A 22,647-nucleotide genomic window follows, 5' to 3' on the forward strand; every position below is an offset into this window, starting at 1 on the left:
TCTTCATCCAATAGGAGGAGGAGGGGGTCATAAATGCAAACCTATTTTAACGAACTGCTGAACGTCATGGACAGTCTTAGCTCGCCTAAAGGAAAGCATAGCAGACCTTCCCACTCGAAGGTAGAGGCCATATTTGCAGGTGAAATATTAAACATATGTGCAACAGCCTGAATGATCTTTTCTAGCAATTCATGTCTGACAATGTGTCAGGTTACAAATTATATAAGAATAATTTATATTATTTCAAACAATATCAACGCGGCCTAGAGCTAGAATTACAGTTTAGACCTTCACGTAGCTAATCACACAGGGGTCCAATTTCACTGCATGTAACATGGACGTGTGACATTGTGAGGTCTTCCCCTGCCAAACATTAGACTACTTTAGCGCAGCACAAATCAAAACCTTGTTAGACCTATATGTAACTGGGCCTGCACAGCACAATGGAAGGAGCTGGAATGCCAAATATCAGCTCATATTCACCTACAGGCAATAATAAGCATCAGAACCACACAGCTTCATGATCCAAGCCCTGGACTGGACCGCTACAAACATCTTGGAGAAAACCAAACCAGGGAAAGACTGATACGGTGGAAATCCTACAACCCTGAATTCATCACAAATAAAACTGATAGTCGATTTGAGAAATGGGAAGATACAGGTTTGATTAAATATTTTATTTACTTGATGGGACTGCTTTGAAGATTTGAACGAACAAAGACTGACAAATGAAGAGTTGGCATAATAAGCAAAGGCTTCAGCCAATACCTTTTGATTAGCCTTGTCTCGTGCGTTCTTGCTTTGTGGTAGATCTTTGTTCTGTATTCATTGAGATATTTGAATGCTAATCAATAAAATCAAAATCAAAGACAAATTGGACATCATATACCGGACAGACGCACGCGTGACATTAGAAAAAGCAAATCCATTATAATTCAAAACCTTGTATTTAGGTCTTTGTCTTCAGGCTCTGGGAGCAGGACAGACATCTAGGATGTCATTCCAGAGCCTGTCTCCCAGCTCGGGGGTCATAAGCTCTGGTGTTGCTGTTACCACGGCAACCACTGTTACATCACCATATCCTCTCTCAGCTCTTGATATTTCTTAAGCTTCTCGTGTTCCTTCTTCCTGATGTTGTTGTCGCTCTCACACCCACACAAATATCTATGTATACATTTATACCTCGGTATACATTAGACATGTATACCCCTCGTGTGTGTGTGTGTGTGTGTGTGTGTGTGTGTGTGTGGGTGTGGTAAAGCGCTTTGGGGTCCATAGGGGCTAAGTAAAGCGCTATACAAATGCAGGCCATTTTACATTTACACCAAAAGGAGAGTATACCGTGTGCAAATATACATACCAGATGTGTTGATTTACTCTTCTTTTTCCTTCATAATAAAGTGTGTTTGAAACAGACAACACCCATGTGGAGATGAACAGCCCGTTTCTTGCTCATGTTTCCTCTCCTGCATTTTTGAACTTTTGCTTGGAATTTTCCAGACTCCCTCCCCGCGTCGCAACACTCTCCTAATGTGAATGCACACTCGCAAAAGCACAGTGTCTCTGTGTGAAGGAGCTCAAGGAACAGAATTTGACTTAATACGTTTCCAAGTATCATCTTTGACCAATGTAAAACAGAGCTAATGAACACAACTAGAGCACTTGTTTGCCACGTTGCACTTCCCAGCAACACGAGATATCGCAGAAAGCTCCAGAAGAGCAACCCCCCCCCCCCCCCCCCCCAAAAAAAAAAAACAAAAAAAACAAACAAACCAAAAAACCCTACCAGACAACGGTTAGGAAATGATGAAGCGAGAAGAGTGATTGATGGAGACAGGAATGCTTGAGAGGAGGCACTCAAACAAATGGCGACCCTGGAGCTACCGCGTCCTCAGACGGCCCGGGACACAAAAGGATGGCGACAAAAGCACAGGGGAAACTAGACTGATGGTGCGGTGAGGTAATGATGGAAGAGGGAGAGCAGTGTAGAGTGAAAAATGAACCTCCACAAAAAAAAAAAAAAAATCTCGACATCGCCCTTTTTTCTTTCACTTCCTTGTCTATTAATGAATGAGATCAAAGAAGGTCAAAGCAAAGCTCCAGACGGTGTCTGAGGCAGCCTAAGATCACATCTCAGGGGCAGTGGAGGAATCGGCATAGGTAAGATTCAATGTCAGAGCGATTCACATGGGTCATTAAGGTGGGCCTGTTTCTCCAACCTCCAGGTCTGCATCATTCTGAATGGTCCTCCTCCTCACTTCACTTTGTTTTCAGTTTGTTTTGTTCTTACTGGCTGCAGCTGATGGATCCCAATGTAGAGCATGAGCCATTCTTTGATTACTTTTACATTTATCTCATCATTTTAAATGTTTGCATCTTAAAAAGTGTGCACATAAAATAAGGAAAACCATAATCTGTCCCTTGTAATGTGTCTTTAAACTTGGAAAACCAGTGTAGTAAACTAGCCGTGCTGCCAGGTATCGATGCTGCAGTCAGATTTGAGTCTTTACATCAGCAGCCATAGTAAAATAAGATGCTGAACTGTATTGCCTTTGCCTGTCCTCTCTTTCCTGTTAAGGTTCTTGGTTTATACCAGCCTTTCTATTAAACGACAGCAGATTAATGACTCGTGTTTGCCTTAAAAAGCTTCTCCTCACTGTGAACGAGAGGCTTCAGGATTTTCTTTGAAAGGACCAGATCTGTAGTTCATCTAGCTGCACAGCGACAAAGTGTTTTGATAAAGATTCATTATATTTTTCATTCCTCATGTTTGCACCCCCCCACAGCCTACTCATTCAGGAAGCCATACTCAACAGATGCCTGTGGTAAGAAGCTGGAGGATCAGCAGTTGCTGGTGGGAAGCATTGGTTCCACCTCTGGAGGACTAATAGGAAAGCCTGCTGGTCTCACTGACCACACAGACCCTCTCAGCTGCAGACAACTGAGCGGTGTAAAGTTGGCAGGTTGGGAAGGACTTGTGGATTCAAACTGTCAGATTCCTCCTGGCACTGCCCTCCAGCTATTGACAGGTTCTGCTTTTTATTAGAAAGAATACGAATGACAGTAATGATGTAGGATATGAAGCTCTGTGCAACAGACAGGCCTGCGTGCATCTCCGGGTGTGAGGTTAAAGTGATAAGAATGAGGTGAGGAGCAGCCACAGTAAAGATGTCGCACTGACTGACAGCTTAACTACAGCCACGGTGCTTAAATCCCACATGTATGCTTGGAATTTTTGTGCGCCCGTATTTCACCTCCAGGAATTCAAGGGAATGGCAGGTGCAGCCAGAAAAGGCCACGCTCACCAGTGGAAGCAGTCATGCTGCATCCACACATGCAGATGTGAACACGGACGTCTGCTTCAAGTCCTCAGGATCAGAATCAGTAAGAGGGCAACAGTTAAACCCATTACCCACACGACCAGAAACCACTGAAAAAAACATGAAAAGTTATGTAGGTGTTTTGAAAGTGCAGCTTTCAGAAATGTCTGGCACTGACTACTCCACCATGACCACTGGCATCTACTCACCGCTAACACCGTTATGCTGCTGCAGCCCAGGCACCTGCAGTAGCTGTTGGTAAAAAGCTCACCTGCTCAACCAGGTGAACTACAGCAGCGCCCAGTCTGTTCATATTTTGAATACCGAGTGAATACTGCATATTTGGCTTTTTAAAATGACGGTGCAAACTGGTTCCATCAAGCGATTTCAGCGTGTTAGCCACGCCACCTGTTATGTGTCACATCAGGTTTTTCTCTGGATAAATATTCAGAGCATCTGTGCTAAAACAACTTTATGTCAAGAACATTTGAACGGTTCCCTGACACAAAAGTATCAATCAGTTAAGATTAAAATGCTTTTTTCCATTTATTTACTTGACTAAATAATTTTTGCTCAAATTCCCAGTGTGATTATTAGTTGGCTTATACGCAAAACCTCTTACTGGGACTATTTTATTCCGTGCAGGAATACACACTGCATTGGGGAAAGAGTGAATTACAGTCTGATGTGTCAGTGTTGAAATTATTGCCTGGAAAATGAAGAATGGAAAATGTGCCGCAAAATCCTGCTGCCTGCAAACCAAACGCATCAATAAATTGTTATATTTTCAACTGTATCATCACAAATATTATTTCAAATTTCTTGAAATATCACAGTGTGGTCTTTAGGCTGTATCGCCCACCCTCATTGGCTCATACATCTTTTTTGCTCTGTTATTGTTTCAGTGACTCAAATCATAAACAGATTTTCCAAAACATTTGTTTACATATTTACCTACTCGTTGATGCTTTGTCTAACTCTGTTATGCTCAGCTGGCTGTTGTGGATGTGCCAAATCCACAGCAATGCTTCCAGACGTGTGCTGCCAACGGGCCACAGGTATCATAGAGCGCCCTCTGGTGGATAAAACCCTTCGACATGGTTGAAGGATGTTTCTTCCATCTTTTTTTTTTTTTTTTTTTTACTGACACTCTTATTACTGCTTCACTCAGTGAATGGGTTAGATGCAGAGACCAATTTCCCCACGGGGATCAATAAAGTATACATTATCATCATTATTATTATTATTATTATTATTGTTACATCCAAGTGAGTCCATAACGGCACTTGTCCTGTGGTTGCTGCACTTTTTCCTCCCATCATGCCTGGTTGCGTTTCCACCATGCGAGGATGAGACGAGGTGTCCCCGACTGACCTCAGTCTAAACTTAGTTTAAACAGCCCAGGCCTGTTTCTGTGTTTATTGGAGGCCTGTTAGAAACATGATGCCCAATGAATCACTGTGTTACCACTGATGCTAACTGATGCCTTTTTTTCTCCTTGCTTTCTTATCGGTCTGTCTTTGCAGACGTAAAAGCAATGTGTCCACTTTATAGCACACAGTTGGCTGCTCTTGTTTGGTATTTCTCTGATGTATGTGAGTAATGGCTTTACAAGTGTTTACAGTCTTGGATTTTATTATCTGTTTACTGCAACACTGCTGGGCTAATTTCCACACGCGCTCATTTCCGAGCTTTCTAAAAGCTGAACTTTAGTGTTTGCATATAAATACAGGCTGACTTAAAGCGCTGATTTCTACTCATTACAATTATTTATCTGTCACAAAGTTTCCATTCCTTACGCCCTCTGAGCCTCGTATCTGTTTACAGTTGTGTTAATGTAATCCAAGGCTTGACACAGTATTCTTCTTTAGGCTGAGTTATCGGGCACAGTGTGGTATTTTTCTGCCCAGCTAGTCTCATGATGTCATTCGAGTAGGAGCACTGGTAGCCGGGGCCTATTTCACGGCTAGATCGAGCCTCTAATTGAGTGCAGCGTTCCAGCGAGGCACTAATCAGGGCAGGGCGGGCCCAGCAGCCTGATGGCTGACACTAATTGTTCCTGCGCCGACTTAAAGGCCATGTTTGTGAAATATTTAGCTACCCGTCTGTTGACAGTTAACTCCGTCCTCTGCCTCTGAACTCTTAACCCCTTTACTTATTATTTTGCTAGTTCCTGTCCAGTTGTGAAGTGCAGCGAGTTTGAGCACAAATGTCAACAACAGCAGTGCACAACGTGGCCCTTAGAGCTTAAAACCAGCAATCGCCTCACATCTGTTACAGTGCGCTCCAAGATCTCCGTTTTGGATGAACCCCAAAAGATTTCGCCATGCTCCTCGCGCGATTGTCTGCTTCCGTCTGGGATGAGCCAGAGCCGTGGTGTGTAGAAAGCCACCCCTCGGTCCCCAGCTGCTTCTCTGTCAGCGCCGTGCTGAGTGAGCGGCGGGCCGTCTATGTTTACCTTATTAATTAGCCCAGTGATCCAGAAACACTCTCCCTCTGGTAAATAGAATAACAGTGAAAGGTTACACGGGCGGAGGAGAGGGAAAAGGAAAATAAGAGAGCAGGCAGCAAGCAAAGGAAGAAAGGGAAGGCGGCATGGTCAGGAGGGACCAGAGAGTCGTGGAGGAAACCTGATGTGGCAGGTCAAAGGATTTAGGTGGTTTTTGTTCATTTTACAGATTGCAGTTCTTGAGATCATGTTGACCCCAGCTTGCCAGTTTCAGTTTTATAACAATGGCATAAATTATTGCTGTGAACTGCATAGATCAAGAATCCATCATCTCTTGTCTTCTTTAAAAGCATCCAAGTATGCTGTGCAGCTTTCCAATTGGCTGAAATGAATTCAGATTGGAGAGTTGCAGGCCAAAATTCAAAATAGTCCATTTAGTAGACAAACAGACAGCCTGACAGCGCTTTTATGAATCTGCTCCAAGTATTTCCGATAGCTCGACTCCTCCATCTTGGGCCATATCTGTGTCCTGGGGTCTCCAGTTCAAGTCCATACATGGAAAGCCAAGAGACGGCGCCCAGTGAAATGAATTACATTAGCAATCCAGAGTTTTCCCTCGGCTGCGTGTTCAAAGAAGGGCTGGGGAAACGTGGCTTTCATTAGGTACTGCTGGTTTAAACCGGGTTAGAGGTCACTTTGAAAGCTGAAGGGGAAAAAGTCTCTAATATACGAGAGCGAAGAGCAAAGGGAGGAAAACACATTTTAATTTGATCAATTAAAAGGAGCTAATTTAAAGCCATTGCTTCAAATGGCTTAATGCTATGAAAACACTCAGGTCCATCTGTGAGTGGACTTTTTTCCTGGTTAACACTATTGTGACACAGGCAGTAGATCCGGTGAGGCCTTGCTGGATTGGACCTCCCTCCAACTGATCCGTGCTCGATCCGTTTGGGATTTGAGGAGTGTAGAGGCCGGCTTGATGCCGTGGGCTCTGTGTGGTGCTGTTTGCAGGGAGCCCGGAGCATTGGAGCACAACACTGCATTGTAACATTTCTTTCCCCAGACGAGCGTGAGTGATGGCCTGTTTGTGTCTGTGCATACCTGTGTTGGCAAACTGTGCTCTCAGCTTGTGCCACTTGACATTTGGCTGCCATATAAAAAGGCCCAGTGGGGCTTTAAAGGGGATTTACAACCTCCTTACAACCCTGTGGAGTAAAATTCCTCACTCGTCCCGCGAGTTCATTTGTGGTTCCCATTATGACTTATCTGACTTTGATGGGGGGACAGAAACCCTGCTTGGATCATGGGGCTATGTCGCTAAAATCAGAGTGTTGTCAACTTGATTAGCTGCACAAGAAGGTTACCTCAGAACTCACTTCCTGTTTCTTTGTACCATTAGAGAAGTAAAGTAGGGCCACTTAGCTTCCAGTAAAGATGTGAATCTGTGATGCACTAAAAATGTATTTACAATCCTTTAAGCTTCAGGTTAAAGCCGTGCATTGATCTTTCCAGAGACTTTTCTGGCAGAATGGGTAATCCAGTCCCTCTGGCCTCCAATAAGGACTCTGCTCATTGATGTAGTCACGGTCCTGACACTCTCCTCTCGACTTGTCATCATTTTAACTTGTGCCTGAATGTGCCTTCATTTGGCATCAGTGTGCAATAAACAGCTCTTTTAAAACGACTGATTTTCATGTCTTTTAGGGGTGCAACGATACACAAAATTCACGGTTCGGTTCGATACTTTGGTGTCACGGTTCGATATTTTTTCGATACAAAAAAAGGTTCATGCTTTTTTAATTTGTCATTTATTAAAATTCTAAATATATATTTTAACTCAAAAGTACAGTTTTTAAATTTAATGTTGCTGAAACAATAAAGTAATAATAAAATAACTCTATCTGATGAAGAAATCACTCATCTTTGGAAAAGAGTTTATTACAGAGAAATGTCTCTTTCCAAAATAAAAGCTATACTATCCGCTTCTTCTGGGCTATATTCTCAGCAGCATATTAAACATATCAGGTCCCCATAAGGAGAATCATGTGCTAACGGCTGTCTAAATGACTCGGGTAAAGTTTGTAGCATGCGTGCTTGTTGTTTTTGTCTGCTTCCACTTGTCTTTGCACTAGGATGATGTCGGAGTAAATGTGCAGTCATATTCGTTGTGTTCCCACTAGTGCTGTCAGCGTTAATCTGAAATGACGTTAACGCCACAACACGGCAAATCTCCGTTAACGAGTACTGGCCAACACGTTAACGAGCTAACTGCGCTAACACACTAGCTCCCACCCATGTAATTGAGCATTGCGTGGCACATCCAACATACTGTTTTACTTTAGTCCATGACGCGCTTACCTTCAGGGTCATACGTCACATGAAGACCAAAATAGTTCCAAAGGCCAGATCTGAATGAGGGTGGGGGAGGTTCAATTTGCCATGTTGCAACGGAGCTTAGCTTCTGTCTTGCTAGCTTGCGCTGCGCTCAGTGGATCTGCGCTCGACAGTGCAGCCTAGGCGGAGTAGTCGAACGCAGATCCACTGAGCCTCAACACAGACAGCATCGTCAGAAGAAAAGTTGATAAAATAAATTAAAAATTTTGTATTGTTCGATACATATGCGTACCGAACCGAAAGCACTGTATGAACGGTTCAATATCGATACGAGTATCGTTGCACCCCTAGTGTCTTTGGGTAATATCGGTTTCTTCTTCTTATCGAATATCGACATCTGCAAGTGTTAGCCATGGTAAATATCAGCTGAAACCAGCTCTGATAACGTGACGTTTACTTGTATCAGTTTACTTGTTTATGTCATGTGATTCATTTATTTATTGAGTGTTCAGACTTTCTTCTGTTTGCCCGTTTTTATTCACTCAGCTGTGTATGTTCATCCCAAAAAAAAAAAAAAACCCCAACCCTGCATCTTTTTTAACTGCGAAGCTTCAGTTTAGGTTTTTTGGGAAGCTAAAATCACCAACTCTGGCTGTTCCGTGTGTTTTCTCCACACAGACATGTGTCTGTCTCCCGTGAACCCCTTTAGCCTTGATCATTAATCTCCTGTAGCCCCACTGTGATCAGGTGGTCGTATCTGATTCTTCCACTTCCTCTTCCTTTCCACCCGGCGCGTTTGTTGCTTCTCCGGCATACCGGACGCTCCCCCCACTGCTCCCAAGAGGAGCTGATGAGAATTCCAGATAGATCCCGAGCAGCTGAAGTATGTGTCTGTGGGCGTGTTTGGGTCAGCCACCAACAGGAAGCCTGATTTCACAATGTGATAACATGTCTTTGCGTGGAAGTGCAAGTTGTAATCCGAGACTTCCCGCTGTATCGGCGAGGGCCTGGTGTGTGTTGGAGTGCTGATTTATCGAGCACATGGCACACTAGGCTTCACTTGGCTTCAATGAAATTTAAAAAATGCTGTTTAGCAGTTATCAGGAACATTTGAGGCTTTATTTAGCTTCACGCTGACATCCTTTTGTGTCAGGATCAGCCAGAAATTCAGGATCATTTTGAGCCCAGCACAAGTTTTCAGGTTGGCGTCGGCCTGCAGTTTAGATGCTGGTACCTCGCTCGAGTCGTTAGATGTCGGCGTGTGGCTCGTGTATATTAGAAAGAAAATCCCTGTAAGCTTGTCTGTCAAATCAGAACAAAGTTGAAAAAGGAGCAGAGAATTATGAGACGTTCAGCACAAAGTGGTTTTGACAGCCATGTCAGCTTTAATGTCTTCAGCGGTCCAATATCCACGCTGCGCGCTCCTGCTGGAAAAAGATAAACAGCACATGATGGAGAAAAGATGTCCACTCTTTCTCAAGTCTCCTCCAATATGTTTTTGATTGGTTGTTGCTTTGACTTCAAAATATAAACCTGATTTATCTCCCTCTCTTTGGTTTTCAGCCCTTCGATGCCTTTTCGATTTCCCAGAAGGTAAGACCTGCCAGAAACGCTCAAACTTCTCCTCCTTTCTTTATTTCTGTCATCCATCATTCAGAGCTCTACTGGATCCATCATTCCTCAGTAGTGAGTCACGACTTATTGATTCACTTATCCTGCAGTAACTAGCAACTTGGATGTCCTCATTTATCCATTAGCCTACAGTAAAATCTAACTCTTAAAGAGAAGACATGTTTTCGTTTTCTCCGTTTGTTCCCTCAGTGACTAATTTGATGCTTTTTCTTGTTTCTCCTACTCTGTATGTAATCAGAGGCACATGCTGTTTGAAATCAACTGTCAAAGGACGTCTTGTCATCAACTTTTATGTGTCTTTTTCACAGCTATGCTGAGCTAATAGCTGATTGGCCAGTGGTGGTGCTGGGTGTGTGCACGGTGCTTATTGTGATCTGTGCCCTGGTGGGCATACTTGTGCCTGACCTGCCGGATTTCTCTGACCCACTGCTCGTGAGTACACTACTCATTGGTCACCTTTGTAGATGACGGTAGCCGTCCTCTTTTCAGTGTGTAGTACTGTATTTTCCGCACTATAAGGCACACTTAAAATCCTTTAATTTTCTCAGCAATTGACAGTGCGCCTTATGTATGAATTCTGGTTGTGCTTATTGACCTCAAACCAATTTTATGTGGTGCACGGCGCTCAAAAATCTGTCATAAATGCTTCAGTATGACTTTGGTAAGCTACGAAGCCGCACCGCTTGATGGATTGTTGGAGCATTACGGATACCGTAGTCAGGAGCCTTGCGGAGTAATCTGGGTCCTAAACTCCGTCCGTTTCAGGTCCCAAAGTCAAACGATCACTGCGGCATCACCGAGAGTTAAAAACTGTCTAAATTCTTTCATCTTTAATAAAATGATCAGCGTTGCTGCTTTACCAGGTGTAACAATTAAGTTTAACATCCAGGCATCCATGAAAACAGAATTTATTACATTTAACAGAGTTAGAAGTTAGCAGGAAGTTAGCTCGCTAGTTTCCACCTAAACATGATATTGCATGTTCTGCATGTTCTGACTGAGATATTTCTGAAGCATTCAAATGTACAGCTCTGCTACCACTTCCAACATAACTGAAGACAGGAAACTAAACAGCAGTGACGTTTGTAGGGTTACTGAAGTTGGACTAGCTGGTATATAATGTTGTGCAACGTGACCGCTAGCAACACAGCTATGTTAGCATAAACACAGTGAAGCTGGAGGATGAACGCCAACTTTTTTTTCCACTGGATAAAAGTTAGCGTGAGGGTTCCTGATGGTTAGAGACAAATGCAATCGCATGGCAGGATGCTGTAAACGGACCAAACTTCAGTCAGGAGAACAACTGAGATAATCCATCCACAATACGAGGTTAGTCATTAACATACTGCAACAACATGGGAATAGAGACGCACTCATGCAGGCTGATCGGTTCTATGTTGTCCTGTTATGTTTGAGTTTAGTTTGCCAAAGCAAACTAAACTCAAACATAACAGGAGTACCAAGAAAGCAAACATAAATTTGACTGTTATTCACGTTATTTCTAATAATTTCTAAATTTCCATAGATATTGTGATGAAATAGTTGAGGGTTTGATTTTGGGGGAATATCAGTGAATATATTTGATTTTTAAATTGCTAAAAATGTGTGTCGGGCTTAAACGTCCTGTATTGGCTGAGCGTGATGAGAACTGTGTGATAATAAAATGATCAGTTTGCCTTAATACAATACATTTCTACAAGCATAATCATGTCAATTTCTGCTGTTTTATTTCTGGTATCTTTTTTTCCTACAAGGGCTTCGAGCCACGGGGAACAGCCATTGGCCAGCGACTAGTCACATGGAACAATATGGTGAAGAACACGGGCTATAAAGCCACACTGGCCAATTATCCATTCAAATATGCAGATGAGCAGGCCAAAATGTGAGTTTACACTCATCTGAGATGCTTTCTGAAGCTCTGTGCAGGAACATGCGAGAGCCGGTCTAGCAGCTTTTTTTCCAAAGGCTGTAGACTTTGTCTGCTCATCAAGCCGTCTGAAAGGCGATTGACATTAAACCTCTCATCGGTGGGTTCATCTGCAGATGTTTGCTTTAGCAGAAGAAAACAAAGATTTGTTGCACAAGTGTCGCTGCAGGAGGACAAATCTCACATTCACATGTTAAATATTTGTCGTAACCCTTAGTCCACGCTAAAATGTGCAGTCTGTCGATTGATTACATGGGCAGCAAACTCTGAAAAACACACAACAGTTTTTTGTTCACTTGTCTGTGTAAAATCTCCTTCGAACACCTACAAGTTTAATGCACCTGCGAATCTTCTCATTGAGTCTTTAGTACTCTCATTGTCACATCGTTGTGTCCCATCGACTTCAGTGTTCACTTTAAGATTATGGTTTTGACTTTTCGAGCCCTGCATGGACGAGCAGCAGCCTACCTCAGTAAACTTTGACAGCAGGTCCCTGCTGCATCATACGAGCTTTTCTGGCTTCCTCCTCAGACATTAGTTATAGTTTTCCAGTCAGACCTTTTACTTCTTTTTGCCTCAGCAGTGCAGGATTCTGTCCACGTCACCTCCAGGTAAACTGCAGCAGCATAGCGTGTAGATCAAGGGATCAGACCTCTGGCTGCTGGAACATAGCAGAGCATTGCAGACCATATTCTGGTCTTTGTGGGAGACCAGAATATGGAAATGGAAAAGTCTATCCTGCTGCTCCTTCATCCATCTCCCCTCCACTCTCATCTTCAGATGGGTCAGAGTTGGAGACCGCTCTGTTTCTACCTCCTCGTTCCCCCTAAAAGATCATTCCCAGAGCCTCCTGTGTGCTGTAAAGTGTTGCCCTCTTCAAAGTAACTGCTCCACCATAAACTACCTGAGCCAGAACCAAAGAGCCCTATTTTGTTTTCAGTGTCTTTGAAGCACTGAAAAGCTATCAGTGTTTATTATCACGGCCTTAGTTTAAACATAGAGTGTGGCTTTCTAAGAGAGAAGACTTGAAAGTGAAACACGCAGACACAGACACACACACGCGCTTTCTTTCTTTTAACATCATATACCACTGCAGGACAGCATGCTGAACGGGAACGAGAATTACGATGTAGAAAGATTTTTATACACAGCTCTATATTTATAGACAGGGTATCAAATCCCAGAAAAAACAAACACACGCACACACACACACACACACACACCATTGTCCAATATCAATCATCAATAGTGAGACCCACTTATTGTGTGAGTAACTAGGCAAACTTGCAGGAAAAGGTAAAAAGTGTAAACTGTTGCTTTCAGTGGTAAAAATTAGTGTCACCTGGTGGACACTATAAATATGAAACATTTAAAGCAAGTGGTCCAAAATAAAAATCTTTAAATCAAATAAATTTACATAATTTTCTTAGACATTATTAAACGTTTAATTACTTTTGAGCCTGTAAAACTGAAGTGACAGTGTAGAGAACATTATTAAACTGTTACTGGTTGAACAAAGACATTATATAGTGTCTTTGTTTGGCACTCATGCCGTTGGCTTCCACTATCAGCCAAGAAGAGAGGTCACAGGGGAGCGAGAGTTAAAGGCGTGGGGGTCAGAGGTAGGGGTGAAGGATACTGTTGACAGACCTGTCTGAATCTCCTCCTGAAAGAAGAGAGGGAATAGTCGAGGTTTGTCCATCCACGAGGTCAGCCACTGCCTCCCATCAGCCAGAGTCTGCTCACTAATCAAGAGCAAGTCTTTGCATGTCTGTCTCTTTCAGGTCTTCGTGCACACATCAGACTGCAGATATCTGCTTTCTTAAATTTTACTGTTGCTCAGTTTTGCTTATTTGATGCATATCACCATATTCACAGGCATGTCACTTTAGCATGATTAAAAATCAGTAGACCGTCTTTGATTCAGATTTAATTTTAAATTTTTTATGAGCAGATGCTGTGTAGAAATATGTAGCTAAGATTAGAGCCTCTAAAACAGCTCTGTTCTGCTGATTAGATAAAGTCTCTTCTCTCCGTCTCCCTCTGTGGACGCCTTTGTCTGTCTTGCGCCGCGTGTCTGTCTTCATGTAATTGTGTGCTTATCAGAAAGTGGCTCCTGCTTCTGTCAGCGAGCTCCCCTGGCTCATCCCCTCCGTCTGTCACTCTCTCTCTCTGACAGCCGCCTGATTACCCTGCCTTCCTCTTTTCCTCCTAAAAATGTGGCTCATTTAAAAAACTGATCTGCACGTCTCCCCCCGGGTGCCCTGCTCAGTCAGAGTTACCATTATGATTATTAGAATAATGACAGCAGTACCTCGCTGTACTGCAGAAAGTCATTTATCTGATTTCTTGTAGGGAGCTGCGATGACTGCTGCCTTTTCTGACACAGCAGCATCTGTTTGATTCATGAAGTCATGAATAAGAATTCTTTCTGGATCGTTTTCAACTTGGTACTGACTGATTATTATATTTGCAGCACATTTGTGCTACAAATATTTTTAGAGCTTTTCCTCATTTTCTGTCAGTCATTGAACACATTTAAGTACCAAATGACACATTTTTGCTCTCATTGTTCAGAAGGAGCTATCTGCTCTGACAGAACTTAACGGAAATGGTATTTCCAATAGTTCAACTGTAATGTTAGCTAGCTATGTTATTATAGACTCACTGGTCATTTTGTTAGTTACATTTAGCTAGTACCAGGTTGGGGCCACGTTTAGCTTCAGAAATACTATATTTCTTCTGGCTGTTGCTCACTACGTGGCCCAAAGTGTGCCGAGGAAACTTAACAATATAAAAATGCCATTTAAAAAAAAACCCAAAACAATAATAGGAATGTTAGGAATTAACTCTATGAAATACAGTTAGTTTTACAACAACAGCGGCCTCAAACAAAATGTCAATGTGTGTTTCAGGATAACATAAGAAGGACAGGATACTTTAGATGTTGTTATTGTGATCTGAAACTGAAATTTCTTGAATGAATCATTTGTTTTGTTTGTTTGTTTTTGTTTTTTAGGCATTTTGCTAAATTTGAAGTGTTTCTTTCAAGAAACAAAATGAAATCATTTGCATATGGCCTTCTGAAAAATCTGGTTTCATCCCATGATCACCATCTTCACAAAGTCTACAAGCCTTAATGCACTGAGCTGCAGCCATGTGATTGATTGCTTGTTAATACAAATTTCCAGTCACAAAGGTGTGTCAAATAAGGTGGCCACTGAGTGTATACTGTTACAGTGGTGGATGATCATACAACTCGGACTGGTCTAAACACAGTCAGATAGTTTTTTTGTTTTTGTTTTTTGTTTTTTTTTTGGGGGGGGGGGTGTCTGTTTTTTCCTACTCTTGATTCTGATGCCAAAGGTGATTTCATGCCCAGCTGAAAGTGCAGAAACGCTGCCCTCCCGCTGTGCAAAGCTTCTGTTTGTGAAGAGTAGCCAATCACATATCTGGTTCAAAGGGGTGGGGAAGGAAACTTAACCAAGGGCTGATGATTTTATAATACTATGAGTTATGACTCATGCAAAGCTTTATAGATTACACAGAATGGTCTAGCACTTCCCAGTGAAATCAAGGTATTTTGTGTAAAATTCACATCCTGTTCAGCACCTTAGTTAAGTGCTTCAGATGTTTGCTTATTCTCCTTCTACTGTTTTCCAGTCACCAAGAGCCCAGGCGGCCCAAAGACCACTTTGACAGAGACAAACGGCAAGCTGAGTGGGACTTCAGTAAAGAGTTCTTCTGTGATGTGCCAGGTAAGATTCAGGACAATGGAGAACAGGAAGAACTATACTAGTCCACATTCCACGCAACTCCCAGACAGATTTATGGCTTTATATAAGGATGAGCAGACATGGAATAGTTGTGCTTTTTACTGTGGCTGATGGACGTGAACAGGATCTTTGCCAGATGGTCAAATAATTTTTTGTCTTGTATAAAATGGGGAAACTTGCTCTCCTACTTGACTATGCCATCCTTTCTGCAGGTGACAGTTATTCTAGAGTGGTGTTCTCGTCAGCTGAAGGGAAGAACCTGTGGAGTATTCAGGCCATCAAATCCATGTGCAATCTGGACAACGCAAGAGTATGCTGGCATCATTCAAGTCGTGTGAATATGTTTTTCTGTTACACTTCTGCTTGTTTTCGCTTATTTATTCATTCTTTCCGTCCTTAGGTGCGTTCCCACCGGGACTACTGGAATCTTTGTCAGCGCACCAATGCTGACTCCTGCTGCCCCAGCTGGACGCTAGGTAACTACATCGCTGTCCTCAACAACAGGTCATCCTGCCAGAAGATTACAGAACGAGACGTATCGCACACACTCAAGATCCTGCGCTCGTGTGCCAAATACTATCATAACGGCACTCTGGGACCCGACTGCTGGGACATGACCCTGCGGCGGAAAGACCAGCTAAAGTGTGCCAGTGTACCCCGCAAGTGTACAAAATACAACGCCATCTACCAGATCTTTCACTTTCTGGTAGACAAAGACTTCCTGAGTCCCAAGAGCCTGGAGTATCCTCCGCCTGTGCTCAAGTACAGCATGCTCTTTTCCCCCACGGAGAAAGGCGAGTCTATGATGAACATTTACCTGGACAATTTCGAGAACTGGAACGCCTCCGATGGCATCACCACGGTCACAGGGATCGAGTTTGGCATTAAACACGACCTCTTTCAGGACTACCTCCTCACAGACACGGTGTATCCTGCCATAGCCATAGTGATAGTCCTGCTGGTCATGTGCGTGTACACGCGGTCAGTTTTCATCACACTCATGACAATAATAGCCATCATCAGCTCGCTGATTGTGTCATACTTTCTCTACCGAATGGTTTTCGACTTTGAGTTCTTCCCCTTCATGAACCTCACAGCCCTCATCATCCTGGTAGGTATCGGTGCAGATGACGCCTTTGTGCTTTGTGACGTGTGGAACTACACTAAGTTCGATAAGCCTCACGCTGAGCTGGCAGAGACGGTCGGCGTGACCCTCCAACACGCGGCCCTCTCTATGTTTGTCACCAGCTTCACCACTGCTGCTGCTTTTTATGCCAACTATGTCAGCAACATCACTGCCATTCGCTGCTTTGGAGTCTACGCTGGCACTGCCATATTGGTCAACTATATTTTAATGGTGACATGGCTGCCCGCCGTGGTGGTGCTACATGAACGCTACCTGCCGAACATGTTCCTCTGCGCTAAGCCTCAGCACCAGCAGACAGGTTGTTGCACGCAGATGTTCTGGGCCGGTCTTTGCCAAAAGGCCAACAAATGCCTCTTCACATTTTCGGAGGTGTCGAGGATATTCTTTGAGAAGGTGCTGCCCTGCATCGTCATCAAGCTCCGCTACCTCTGGCTCTTCTGGTTTCTTGCCATGACCGTGGGCGGGGCCTATGTGGTTTGTGTAAACCCAAAGATGAAGCTCCCCTCCTTGGAGCTGGCAGAGTTTCAGGTCTTCAGATCTTCTCACCCATTTGAGCGCTATGATGCAGAGTACAAAAAGCTTTTCATGTTTGAGAGAGTCCATCATGGCGAGGACCTCCACATGCCCATTACCATCATCTGGGGGGTGACCCCTGTGGATAATGGTGATCCCCTGAACCCCAAAAACAAAGGAAAGCTGATGCTGGATAGCAGTTTCAACATTGCCAGTCCAGCATCTCAGGTCTGGATCCTCAACTTCTGCCAGAAAATGAGAAACCAGAGCTTCGTCTTTCAGTCCGAAGAGCAGGACTTCACCAGCTGCTTCATCGAGACGTTCAAACAGGTCAGTACTGCATGTGTACTAGTGATATAGGGAGCAAACTCAAACCTCAAGAACCTTTTTATCAATAAAAAAAATAAAGTTATTAAACCACAATTGATCTCCAAAACCAAAATGATTACTCTAAGAGTTGAACACATTTCTGATGTTGGTGTTCTCCTGCCGTTTGTTAAATTCTCACTTGAACTGATTGACTTCATCAGATTAAACTTTCTTACAGTCGGCTAGCATTAGCTTATCTGCTATATAGAAAAATGACTTGTTATCTGGTCTTTAAGTGATGACACGTGAACGCTGCTTCCAGGTCCAAACTACTCTGCGTTTATTAAGGCTGTTGTGTTTTTAACATGCTTTAATGCTTTGTATCCTGAACGAGCCCCTAAAAACAGTCAGTGATCACTGTTGGCCTCGCTTGGTTTTTATTACCACTGTTCATTTCAAAGCTCAGTTTTTAAACCTTACGGTGTAACTACAGCCAATGTGTATATGAATGACTAACCTTATATTGTGGATGGATTATCTCAGTTGTTCTCCTGACTGAAGTTTGGTCCGTTTACAGCATCCTGCCATGCGATTGTATTTGTCTCTAACCATCAGGAACCCTCATGTTAACTTTTATCAAGTGGAAAAAAGTTAGCGTTCATCCTCCAGCTTCACTGTGTTTATGCTATGCTAACAAAGCTGTGTCGCTAGCGATCACTTTGAAAAGGAGCTTGGAAAGAAAAGCATCTGGACTTGTTTAAGTCCCAGATTTAAACCTAGTGGGAGTATCCCCCCCAAAGAGGGACAAAAGGACAAAACGTAGAGGATCATCAGGGGGTCCCTTTGTCCCTCTTTGGGGAGATACTTCCACTGGGACTCTCCACCATTTCACCCTTAGAACTGAAGAAGCTTCTCGGATGAGAAGCAAAACGTCTTCAAGCAACTTAAACAAGTCCAGACGCTTTTCTTTCCAAGCTCCTTAGACTACGATGACCTGGATGACTGAGAACCTTCACAGAGAACTGTTAGCACTGTTTATGATGAGCACAGAGAAGAGTGCTGGTGAGGAGTGAGCATACAGGTCTCATTCTTCAGTCCTTCTCTTAGAATTCGTTACACACGCTATTTCAAGACATCCATGTGGATGGAAGTTTTTCATTTTTCAGTTGCAGTCCTTTTAGACATTGGCCATAAATGAATTAAGCCATAAAGTTTCAGAAAGCAACCCGACCGATTCTGGTTTACCTCTTCTGTTTTTAACAGTGGATGGAGAACCAGGACTGCGATGAGGCCTCTGTCTACCCTTGCTGCAGTCAGTCCATCTTCCCATACAAACAGGATGTCTTTGAGTTGTGTATCAAAAGAGCCATCATGGAGCTGGATCGAAGTACTAACTACCACCTTGACAGCAAGACCCCTGGACCTCGATTTGACATCAACGACACCATCAGAGCCATTGTTTTAGAGTTCCAGAGCACCTTCCTCTTCACATTGGCCTATGAGAAGATGTACCAGTTCTACCGTGAGGTATGCACAGCCCAGCATCACCTGGACACATCTCCACTGGTGAAACAAGATATTTTATAATGTTAGCAATGTCTTTCTGTTTTAGGTGGATGCCTGGATTGAGGAGGAGCTTCGCTATGCCCCAGCAGGCCTCAGCTATGGCTGGTTTGTGAGCAACCTGGAGTTTTATGACCTCCAGGACAGCCTGTCAGATGGGACTCTGATTGCTATGGCGCTGTCAGTGGCTGTTGCTTTCAGCGTCATGCTCCTGACCACCTGGAATTTCATCATCAGCCTGTATGCCATCCTGTCCATTGCAGGGACCATATTTGTCACAGTGGGCTCTCTGGTGCTTCTGGGCTGGGAGCTCAATGTCTTGGAGTCTGTGACCATTTCAGTGGCGGTCGGACTGTCCGTGGACTTTGCTGTCCACTACGGCGTGGCCTACCGACTTGCCCCAGAGCCGGACCGTGAGGGAAAGGTGATATTTTCCCTCAGTCGGATGGGTTCTGCTATTGCAATGGCAGCACTAACCACCTTTGTTGCCGGCGCAATGATGATGCCGTCAACTGTCCTGGCCTACACGCAGCTGGGCATGTTCATGATGCTGATCATGTGCATCAGCTGGGCCTTTGCCACCTTCTTTTTTCAGTGCATGTGCCGCTGCCTGGGGCCCCAGGGCACCTGTGGCCAGATACCGCTGCCCAAAAAACTGCAGTGTCAGTCCTTCACCGAAACCACATCCAGCAGCCCCTCGCCCCAGGGGAAGAGTTCTGGTCTGGCGAAATACCAGCTGGACTGCAAGGGCGGTGAGGTGGAACATTATGAGCTGGAGCCTTTAGCATCCAGTCAAAAAACTGAGGATAAACTGCACGAAGGGCATGATTCCAGCACTCAGCTTTATAACAGAATTCCTCCTCACCACCACGCTGCTCCTTTTTCAAACATTCATTACTCGAACACAGAAGCCGGTGAAAGAGGATCTGAGAATGGGCACGTAGCCACGCTGAGCACACCGTGCAGGTGCCAGTACTCGCAAAACACCAACTGCACATGTGGGGATCCTCATCTGCTTCAGCAGTGGAACCCACATTCCTGTGCGCCGGATTCTCGCTCCTGCCCTCCAACCTCTCAGCTCTTCCCCCTCTCAGGAAGCCCCCTCAGCAAACAAAACGCGACCCTTTTACCAACAAACCTGGACCCAGTCTACACACACGTGGAGTGCTGTATGCACTACTTCCACTGTCCACTCACTCATTTCCACCACTGCTCACAGGGGAGATTGGTGACCCCCAGGCAAGGAGCTCCCCACACCTGTCACTTCAGGAAGCACTGTGTTCATACTGCGGCCCTGCAGGCAGCCTCAGTAGGAGACCAGAGATTCACAAGCCCAAAGCAGGACGCTGGCCCGGATCCAGGACCAGGACCTGGCTCTGATTCTGAGACTGCTGGAGAAGTCGTAGTTCATAGGCATGAAATGTCATTACCTGACAGTAGCCAAAATATCAGCACCACAGCACAGCCTCAAAGCCCCTCCCCCTCAGCAGGCTCCTTACACAAAAGCTGCCATGAATGTGCAACGGACACCAGCCGTTATCGTGGTGATAACCACACACCCACCACAAGAACTGAAACAGCAATGCACATGGATGTTTGTGAAGTCCCTGGCAACCAGGACAAGCCTGACAGTATTCCCGTCACACGGGAAGAGATCATTAAGACATGCAAGCGGAACTCAAAAAGAGAGCGGGCGGCCTCTGCCTCTCCAAAGAAACTCAACTGTTTTAACAGGACGTTGAAAGTGAAATGCAATTCAGCGTCAGACGTGCCAAAAAGCGAAGCCAGCGTGCCTCCTATTGCAATAAGCACCACTAATCCCTCTTCTGAAAGCTTATGCTGACAATAAGTGAAGTCAGTATCACAAACCAAAAGTCCAAGAAATGTTGTGCAATCGTACAAGGTGTGGGATGTGTTGACCAAGTGCCTCGGTGTGTTTCATGAAGCACGGACTCACTACATGTATTCAGTTTACAGTTTTCTTTTTGTACTCACCAGCGTTTCAGATGTGATTGTTGTTTTTCTAACAGTGAAACAAACACTACTGATGAAGCTGCGTCATCACTGTGGGAGACGAATGGTTGTTTTTTTATTTTTCAAACCGGCGTCGCCAACAAATGTTTTTAAGTTGTGTGTTAAATACGCAGCAGCCAGTCGCACCGACATGAAATCGCGCCGCCTCTGTTGCTTTGTGTCTATCACTTCTTTGTATGTGCTGGAGTCCGTGTTAACTTCCCAGTGTACTCTTGTTGCCACATGCCTCAGATAAAAGCTGTGCTGTGTGATTAAAGTGTCGTTTTTAAGAAACAAAAACATTGTCCTGCTGTTGTGTGTATGTGTGCGCGCACAGACAGACAGAGACACACATTTACAGACATTAACAGACACACACACATTAACACACAGACACAGACACACATTAACACACAGACACACACACAGACAGACGCACACATTAACACACAGACACACACAGACAGAGACACATTAACAGACACAGACAGACGCACACATTAACACACAGGCACACAGACAGAGACACACATTAACACACACACGGACACACACACAGACACACATGGACACACACAGAGACACACATTACCACACACACACACAGACAGACGCACACACACAGAGACACATTAAAACACAGACAGACACATTAACAGACACACGGACGCACACACAGACAGAGACACACATTAACAGACACGCACGCACACAGACACATTAACACACAGAGACAGACAGACACACAATCAGGAGTCGTGACGTGTGCACCTGTTTCATCGTCTCGGCTGCTGGCGCCTTCAGTGCGCTCTGTTACACGGCTCGAGGTCACAGGATTTAAACTGCACGTGTACACGTGATTTACACAAGAATAACCATCTGTATTTATTGCTTGTAGGTGTGTGCTTTCTCACACGGGTCCACTTACAGCTTTTCTAAGATTCAGAATAACATGCACTGGTAAAAAATATAGATTTATTTATTTTTATTTCATTTTTTTTTAAAGAAATCTTTCATCTTGGGAAAATTCATTACATGACATCATTGAACCCGATGAAGAAGAAGGCGGTGGGCTACACCTCAGGGCTTGTAATTACAGGAGAGATCACTTTGGCACACAAACACCAAAAAGGAGCCCTGCTGCCATCAGCAGTGGTTTCACTCATCTAATATAGAACACACATTAGCCAACCAGTAGCTTTTGTATTACCAAAGAATAAATGAATCGTGGTGAGTAAGCTGAAGGGGGAAGGATAGTTATACACTTTGCAAATTCACTGATGTGATACTTCGGCAATAGTAGAAAAAACTTCCATACATGACTTTTATATACAGTACTGTGCAAAAGTCTCAAGCCACCCCTCGTGTCTTTATGTCTTGATAGGAAAATGACAAATGGGTGCAGCGATTTACTGAAACCAGCTATATGGTGCGAAAAGAGTTTGAACAATTCTACTGGGCTTGAAAGTCAATATTTGTTATGACCGCCGTTATTCTTCAAAAGAGCCTAAAAGGCTTTATTTTGAGTGTCAGACACGTGTTTCCGCCACTTTGTGATTAAAAAAAGTGGGGCTTCTGTGGAATTATGATAAACTCATCATGTGGTGTTTCCACCACAGTCTTGGCTCATTGACAAAGCTTCATATCAAAACGCTGATGTCCAA

General features: G+C 44.0%; 1 protein-coding gene across 4 annotated transcripts in view; it reads left to right on the forward strand.

Moving 5' to 3' along the window:
- Window positions 1-21,283, forward strand: part of disp1 (dispatched homolog 1 (Drosophila)) — a 148,329-nt gene extending 127,046 nt beyond the window's left edge. For all 4 annotated transcript variants that reach the window (XM_042214844.1, XM_005949076.3, XM_042214845.1 and 1 more), the window contains 8 exons: window positions 9,667-9,696; window positions 10,044-10,167; window positions 11,490-11,617; window positions 15,326-15,420; window positions 15,651-15,748; window positions 15,839-17,428; window positions 18,671-18,934; window positions 19,020-21,283. In XM_042214844.1, coding sequence (XP_042070778.1) covers window positions 9,667-9,696; window positions 10,044-10,167; window positions 11,490-11,617; window positions 15,326-15,420; window positions 15,651-15,748; window positions 15,839-17,428; window positions 18,671-18,934; window positions 19,020-20,813 — 4,123 coding nt within the window. In that variant the 3' untranslated portion in view covers window positions 20,814-21,283. The remainder of the gene's footprint in view (window positions 1-9,666; window positions 9,697-10,043; window positions 10,168-11,489; window positions 11,618-15,325; window positions 15,421-15,650; window positions 15,749-15,838; window positions 17,429-18,670; window positions 18,935-19,019) is intronic.
- The last annotated feature ends 1,364 nt before the right edge of the window (window positions 21,284-22,647 follow it).

The sequence above is a fragment of the Haplochromis burtoni genome, unplaced genomic scaffold (assembly GCF_018398535.1).
Source record: "Haplochromis burtoni strain Fernald_Lab_line unplaced genomic scaffold, NCSU_Asbu1 Contig_618, whole genome shotgun sequence".
NCBI lineage: Eukaryota > Metazoa > Chordata > Actinopteri > Cichliformes > Cichlidae > Haplochromis > Haplochromis burtoni.